This window comes from Pteropus alecto, unplaced genomic scaffold (assembly GCF_000325575.1).
Source record: "Pteropus alecto unplaced genomic scaffold, ASM32557v1 scaffold57, whole genome shotgun sequence".
NCBI classification, from domain to species: domain Eukaryota; kingdom Metazoa; phylum Chordata; class Mammalia; order Chiroptera; family Pteropodidae; genus Pteropus; species Pteropus alecto.
The window spans coordinates 757,195-765,724 of NW_006442508.1; the positions used below are offsets into that span (position 1 = coordinate 757,195).

Consider the following 8,530-nt stretch of genomic DNA (forward strand, 5'->3'; position numbering starts at 1 on the left):
CCCTCCCTCCCCTCCTTCTCCCTCTCTCTCCTACACACACAAGGTGAGAATGAAACCTGTTGTCCATTACCTCCTCTCACCCACAGGGTGCAGGGGAATAATCAGAGAATACAGTTTACATAGATCATCTACAGCATTCTATAAAACAATTTTTCCTGGAAAACAAACAGAATGCTGGTTCTTTTCTCCTTCTCACTTTGATTGGCTGAAGCAGTGACCAGCTCCTACTGAAATGCTGTTTTGCAAGTTTGCATGGTAATGTAAGTTAAGCCTACCCCAGTCTTCTCTTGTCAGAGAAGCCAGTTACGTGCTTATGAGCTCACACAAACTTTCCATGGCTTTATTAAATTCTATCCTCATCCTCTCTTCCTTCCTCCGCTTGAGATGTGAGTTCTGTTCCCCATCCTTTCACACACAGAACCTTTCACCACATTGATTAATCAATACTTTTCTGTTCCTTTGGGTTAACTCTATAGTTTTCCCTGATCTTCTGTCACCGACAGTTATATTACAGATCCTCTCTTCTTTATGTTCTTCTCAGTAATGTCAGAGTTTTACTATTTAGAGGAAACTCTAAATGTAGCTGTGGATGGATGTCATTTGCACTTTTTCAGTCAACTAAAATGAGAATTGAAGAGAATTATAGGATTAGGCAAAGGAGCTACCCGAGTCATGGCCATTTCCTTGACCCTGGTCTTTCTAGCTGAATCCCTAGACCCGCAGAATCTTCTGAGCCCAGATATAATGTCACTATTTCTCAGAAGCTGGTATAGAACCTTGTAGACCACAAAATGGGCTTCTTGAATGGTGGTGGGGAGAGGAAAGAGGTGATCCAGTCAGGGATGATAAAGATAGTTGGGCAGGATGATGCTTAATATCCAGATTCACCACTGGTGCCTGAATCCAAGACAATGAGTAGAAGTTCAAGAAAAGATAAGTAATTTTAAAAAATAATAACTAATAACTTAAACAATAAATTTTCCCAAGAGGCAGATTTGCTTGAAGTTACAAAACCCAACCAGATTTTGAACCAAAATCTCTGTGATATTTCTATAAATTTATTCCACTTTCTAAATGAGAATGAACCTTATTTATTCAACCAATCCACTTACCTAACTACCTACCCTTCTTTGTTAAATCTTTCTCCTGTGCAAGGCATTCTGTAGTGTCTTGAGGGATAAATTAGGATCTTAAAACTCAGTCTCTGGCCTGAAGGAACAGTCTAATAAGAAATGTATGTAAAAACTATAACACAGGGTAAAAATGTAAATCCCTTATTACATAAAAATAAAGTGTCATGTTCATTTAAAGATAGAAATTTCATCCAACTGGAGAGGCAGGAAAGGATTCTCAGAGAAGATGGGTTTTGAAGGATGTATTAGGTTTATACATACAGAATATTATAGACAGAGAAAAGAGTTTGAGTAAAAGAGAGAAACTCACAAGATCTGTTAGGGTTTCAGCCTTGGCTGGTGGAGTGTGAGTGAAGGAAACCAGTGGGAGTCATCAGGCTGCAAAGTGAAATTGGAGTAGATCGTGGAACATCTAGAATACTAAACAAAGAAACTCTGGAAGTATTTGGTGGACAATGGAAAACTCTTGCAAGTTTTGAGCCATAAAATAATATGATCAGAGAAACCAGAGATATAAAACAGTTTGAGTCATGAAGTGAATAAATAGTAATGTCTTTAAACGCCTCTTGAGTAGCTGGGGTGATGTTTACAGACAGTGGGTTTCTGGTTAGGTTTGGCCAATGGGGAAGGCCAGTGGGCAAATGGAGGAAGAAAAGAAAGTGAGGTTGGAGTATGCATTCTCTTTCTCCCTTCCTATAGACTTATCTTTGGCTGGCTGTGTCCCTTGACAGAAAATCCTAACTTCTATCATGGTATTTTCCAAATGAAAACAGAAATTCTGTACCCAAAAATGCCAGGCATAAATGTCAATAAAACAAAAAGAAAATTTATCCAGAATAAATTATTATCTCTTAGATTATGGGTGAAAGAATTTTTTTTCTATTTTCCAAATGTTCTTCAGTAAATATGTACAATTTTTCCAACAGCGACAAAAAGTTGTTTTAATGTTCTTGTGTCCAAAGTTAACAAAATCAGGTAAGCAGATTTTAGCTTTGACAGGTTTACTTTTTGCCTGGATGTATAAATCATTATACATTTACCAAGATCATAGCACTGGGAATGAAGAGGAAAGGACATAGAGCAGAGATGCTTAAAGGAAGATCCAAGAGAACTCAGCCCTGACTAGTGACAGGAAATGGAGAAAGGGAAAATTAAGAGTTGATTACAGATTTTCAAACCAAGCTGATAAGGAGAATGATGATTCATTGCCAAAGACACTAAAGTGATGGGCACAGGTTGGTAAGCTGTCTGGAGTAATAGGTTAGTGAGTTCTTCTGGTAAGTTGCTTTCATTTTCCTTCCATAACCTCCAGGGCAGATGATGAATCTTCTGAGCCTGTGAACACCAATGTGGTCCTGCGGTACGATGGGCTGATCACCTGGGATGCACCAGTCATCACCAAAAGCTCTTGTGTGGTAGATGTCACCTACTTTCCCTTTGATAACCAGCAGTGTAACCTGACCTTTGGTTCCTGGACTTACAATGGCAATCAGGTGGACATATTCAACTCCCTGGATAGTGGAGACCTCTCTGACTTCATTGAAGATGTAGAGTGGGAGGTTCATGGCATGCCTGCTGTGAAGAATGTGATCTCCTATGGCTGCTGCTCTGAGCCTTACCCGGATGTGACATTTACTCTCCTTCTGAAGAGGAGGTCCTCATTCTATATTGTCAACCTCCTCATCCCATGCATCCTCATATCTTTTCTGGCTCCCTTGAGTTTTTATCTCCCAGCAGCCTCTGGAGAAAAGGTCTCCCTGGGAGTGACCATCCTTTTGGCCATGACTGTATTTCAGCTCATGGTGGCAGAGATCATGCCAGCCTCAGAAAATGTCCCTCTGATAGGTGAGTTCAAGTGTCTTACACTTTGAGCCTAACTTTGTAGTGATCGGGGTTATGTTTGTGCCTTTAAACTCATAACAGTTAGGTTAGCTTCATACTCAGCACAGGCTGTCACTTGCTTTATTTAGTGTCTTCAGTTAGAATCTTTGAATACATATGTGGCTGTTGCAAACGAAACTGGTCTTGTGGTCTCCAGGTTGACACAAAAGAAGACTGAGAGGCAATATAGTTTAGAGCAGTAGTTCTCAAAGTGTGGTCTCAGACCCACAACATTGTTTTAGAAATGCAAATGCTCAGGGCCCACCCTAGACCTCCTGAATTAGAAACTCTGGGGGCAAGGGCTACAATGTTTTAACAAAACTTCTGGGTGATTTTGATGCACTTTTTGTTCAAATCTAAAAAAACACTGGTTATAAATGAAAGGCCTTATCTTGATTTTGAAGTCAAAGAAATCTGCATTTAAACTCTGACTTCACCATTCACTTCTTGATCAATCTTAGACTAGTTACCTAATCTTTGAGTCTCTGCTATAAATTTGAATAACTACTACCTTATGTATCGTTGCTTAGCACAGAACCTGGTACATGATAGGTACCAAGTAAACAGTGGCTAATTTCATCTTTTCACATCCCAAGGTGTCTCTTTTTGGGAAGAGTGGCAAACATGGTAGAAATGATGAACTGGATTTTTAAGCCTACCATCTACTCTTAATATAATAATTTTCAACTTTTATTTGGTATAATAGGTGTGGGAAGTCTTGTTAAAATGAAGTTTCCTATACTGAGAGAGTTTGATTTACAATCTTAAGCAACATTTGGGAATCTGAGATGATTCTAAACTAGAGCACATTTTAAAAAATCTGTAATAAAGAAATGTCTCTCTGAGGGCGGGACTGTAAACTTAGACTACCATTTCTGTCTCCCATTTACATTCCTTATACTGAGATCCCTCCTAACATCTTCAACACCTACTCTCTGTCACAAGGATACCATTCAGCTCCAACACCTCTTAGTGACATGCTGTTGTAATAGATGCTTACCTGAATCAGAAGCTAGACCTAATTTTTAGTTCCTTAAGGTAAGCAGTGAAGAGAGATTTCACAACACTAAGAGACTTAGAGATTAATATCAAAGAGGTATTGTTCCACCCTTTTACCCTTTACTGAATCCAGTATTACCCAATATTCAGATGTTACTACATTGGTTCTTCGGAGATTTCTTTCTTGTTATGCCTTTCCAAGCAAAACATAGACACACACACAGACAAACACACACATACAGACACACAAGCACATACTCCTTTTAAAGAAATAGACACAGAGGGTTTTCTCCCCTCCCCCTACTCCACTACTAATAAAGAAGAAGAGAGGTATTGGCATTTTTATTACCTCTCTTGAGGCAGAAATGATTGACAGTGATGGCATCCAATCACAACCCTATTTGAGGCAGGACCAGTTGGCAGATTCTTCTCTCTTCTTTAACACTGACATTCAATAACGAGCTGGCTCAGTTTCTGAAGAGAGATGTTTTAGGACATTTCTTAGAAATTTTGAAAGCATTACCTGTTCTGTTTCTGTGGTAGTATGAAATGTATCTTTTTTAGGAAGGGTGTACACAGACCTTGAGAATGTTTATTAACAATCATAATTTGTTATTTGTAGCACCTATGAAATGTACTTCCAATCTTATAGAAATGTGTTTAAGTTTTCTTCATAAAAGTAGTATTTGATCTAGGCTTCTGGCCCATAGCCTTTACCATATTAAGAAAGGTCCCATTTACTTTTAGTTTAGTCAGAGCTTTTAACAAGTAATAAACAGATGATAAACATTATCAACTGTATTGTCTTCATCTGATAAAATAATCATGTAGGTTTTGTTTTTTACCCCATTAATATGGAACAGTTTGCATAAGATATGATTTATCTGTTACTTAAAAGTTTGGTAAGGACGTGGTTCCATAGTGTAGTGGTTAGCACATCTGCTTTACATGCAGAATGTCCTGGGTTCACACCCCAATGGAGCCACAGTCCATGGTCTATGGCCACCCTGAACAAGCCCAATGTCTGATCTTAGAAGCTAAGCAGGGTCAGGCCTCATTAGTACTTGGATGGGAGACCACCTAGGAAGACCATGTGCTGTAGGTATTTAAAAAAATAGCCTTTACCATATTAAGAAAGGTCCCATTTACTTTTAGTTTAGTCAGAGCTTTTAACAAGTAATAAACAGATGATAAACATTATCAACTGTATTGTCTTCATCTGATAAAATAATCATGTAGGTTTTGTTTTTTACCCCATTAATATGGAACAGTTTGCATAAGATATGATTTATCTGTTACTTAAAAGTTTGGTAAGGACGTGGTTCCATAGTGTAGTGGTTAGCACATCTGCTTTACATGCAGAATGTCCTGGGTTCACACCCCAATGGAGCCACAGTCCATGGTCTATGGCCACCCTGAACAAGCCCAATGTCTGATCTTAGAAGCTAAGCAGGGTCAGGCCTCATTAGTACTTGGATGGGAGACCACCTAGGAAGACCATGTGCTGTAGGTATTTAAAAAAAAAAAAGGTTTGGTAAAACTCATCTATGAAAACTTTTGGCCCTAGAGCATTTGTTGGGAATGAGCAATACAAGTATTTTATTAATTCCCATTTCTATCTAGGTTTTTCACATGTATTATTATCAGCTATTTATATTATTTTATTGTTTTCTAAACTTCTATTCTGTTATTTCCTCTTTTGCATCTTCTCTCTCTCTTTCTCTTCCCCCCACCACCCTACCTCCATTTCATGAGTGGCCTTATTGAAAGTTTATCAATTTTATTACTCTTTTCAAATACCTTGCTTATGGTTTTCTTCATCTTCTCGGTTTTTTGTTCTATATATCATAAATTTATACCCTTACCTTTATTGTTTCCTTCTTTAATTTTTCTTTTCATGGATATTTGCTTTATGTGATCACTTGTTAATGACTAATAGGGACACAGTATCTCCTTTCTTACTCAATAGGAATGAGCTTTCATGATACTGAGATCTGAAGATAATTCTGAGAACTGGCCAAGATCTTTAATTGTTTGTTTGTTTGTTTGTTTGTTGAAAGTGGAAATTTTCATATCCTGATCTCATAAAACATTTATAAACCTATTAACTCAATGCAAGGGACAGTGCTGAGGACTTTACATGTATCATCTCAATCAAGCCTCACCATATTCCTATAAATTAGATACTATTATACCCATTTTACAAAGAAAAAAAGCTGAGCTTAGCAGAATTATATAACTTGTTTCAGACCACAAGTCTACTGAGTGACAGAGTTGAGAACTGACCCCAAGAAGTTTGATTCAGCAGTCTATACTAGTAATCATTAGTGTACACAGCTTCTTTATAATAGGTGGTTGTTTTTTGAGCCAAACTTGAGGACAATTTTAAGCTAACTTGGTTGCTCTTATTTTCCAGGCAAATACTACATAGCCACGATGGCCTTGATCACAGCCTCCACTGCCTTGACCATTATGGTGATGAATATCCACTTCTGTGGGTCCGAGGCCCGGCCAGTGCCACACTGGGCCAGGGTGGTCATCCTGAAATACATGTCCAGGATCTTGTTTGTCTATGACGTAGGTGAGAGCTGCCTTAGTCTCCACCATAACAAGGAGCGGGACTGCATCATGAAGGTTTATGGCAAACTTCCAGAGCCTAATCTAAAAACAGCCAGGTACAAACACCCTCCCAGGAAGAAGGAAATGAACAAACTCTTAAAGAATGACTTGGAGTACGAGGGTGAGAACCAGCAGGATGGTGGTAGTTACTGTGCACGGTACAAAGTATTGACAAGGAATATTGAATACATTGCCAAATGCCTCAAAGACCACAAAGCCACCAATTCGAAGGGGGGTGAATGGAAGAAAGTTGCAAAAGTCATAGACCGATTCTTCATGTGGATATTTTTCATTATGGTGTTTGTGATGACCATTTTGATCATAGCAAGAGCAGATTAGTGGGTATTTGGTATGGGATTAATATAATTTCCTGTGATCTACTTTAATAGTCTTCCAAGTCAGATATATAGATGTTATGTAGCCTTTATTGTTAATTTTTAACTTCAAATTAATATTATAGCTAACCGTCAGGTTAAATTTAAGCAGGAGGTCCAAAATTTCTTGAATAGAAAGATGGAGGAAGTAGAGAAGGATTCTTTTATAGCCTACCAGAGCGGTAAATAGCTGGCTTCTAGACCACACATTATTCTCCCTTCTAGCAGTGCAGCAAATATTACTATTTAAAGTTTAAAACAAAACAAACAAATTTCCCTTTAGTTCATATTAAAGCATGCTTTTAAAAAAGGAAAATAGTCATATATTCCTTAATGTGATTTAAATCTTGATGCATAGTGCATTTCAAGCTATATCACAAATGATAGAATAAAAAGTTTTGTCCCATATAAAGAAAGTCTAAGGATTAGCAACTTAAGAGGGAAAAGAGCTTTCTTTGTAATGATGATGTTATATATGTTGGTGATGTCCCATGTAAACTCTAAACATGAAGTCGTTCCTATATTTTAGTCTTTGATTTAAATCAGATAATCAGCAAACTGGGCTCATTCATTCATTCATTCATTCAATTATTCACCAAATATTTATTGAGTTTTTCCTACATGTAATAAAGCTACATGATTCACATTTGCCTTGGGTGTCATAGCAAATCTTATCCATAAGACTGATCCCTTTTGATCTGCACATTCTGTGAGCTGGGCAGGCAAGTCTTTCTAGTCCTCTTTCTTGGAGAAAGAAATCGTGTCAAAGGAAGATGGACATAAGTGACCTACCTCCTCATCATCCAACTAGGTGTTAAGTGGAGCTGGAATTCAAACCCTCAACACTGTGACTTTTAGTTTGGGCCAGATCTGCTAAAGCCACATTGCTTTTGGCCATGACTCAAGATATGAGAAATTGAGGGATTCTCATTCTTAATTCTATGACGTAGGTGAGAGCTGCCTTAGTCCCCACCATAACAAGGAGCGGGACTGCATCATGAAGGTTTATGGCAAACTTCCAGAGCCTAATCTAAAAACAGCCAGGTACAAACACCCTCCCAGGAAGAAGGAAATGAACAAACTCTTACGTCAAGATCATGATTCAAGATATGAGAAATTGAGGGATTCTCATTCTTACTTCTCAATTTCTGCCCTACATTACTTACTATCCTTCTCAATTTTTTCCTACTTTTAATTAATTGTGTTTTCAAAGTCTCTCCACTCCCACCTTAATTAAAATGGTCTCTCCACATTAAAATGGTCCAAGTACTGATACCCATACCCTAACTTCCAACTCCTCAACTATTCTTTTATCAACTAAAACCAAAAGAACAGAGTGAAAACAGGGATTAATCGAGGAAAGGGAGGATGGTATTTGATTTAAACATATAGACATTGTTCTTTATTCTTGTGTTTACTTATTTGAAAAACATTTATTATGCACCTACTATGTACTGAGTGTTATGTCAGCTTTTGAGGGAAGAAATACAAAATATGGTTTTGACTCTCCAGTTTCTCACATGT

The 8,530-nt window shown here is 37.8% G+C and overlaps 1 protein-coding gene across 1 annotated transcript in view; it reads left to right on the plus strand.

Moving 5' to 3' along the window:
• CHRNA9 (cholinergic receptor nicotinic alpha 9 subunit) overlaps positions 1-6,975 on the plus strand; it is a 10,126-nt gene extending 3,151 nt beyond the window's left edge. Inside the window, exons 4-5 of the mRNA XM_006922453.2 lie at positions 2,446-2,978; positions 6,430-6,975. Coding sequence (XP_006922515.1) covers positions 2,446-2,978; positions 6,430-6,971 — 1,075 coding nt within the window. The 3' untranslated portion in view covers positions 6,972-6,975. The remainder of the gene's footprint in view (positions 1-2,445; positions 2,979-6,429) is intronic.
• The last annotated feature ends 1,555 nt before the right edge of the window (positions 6,976-8,530 follow it).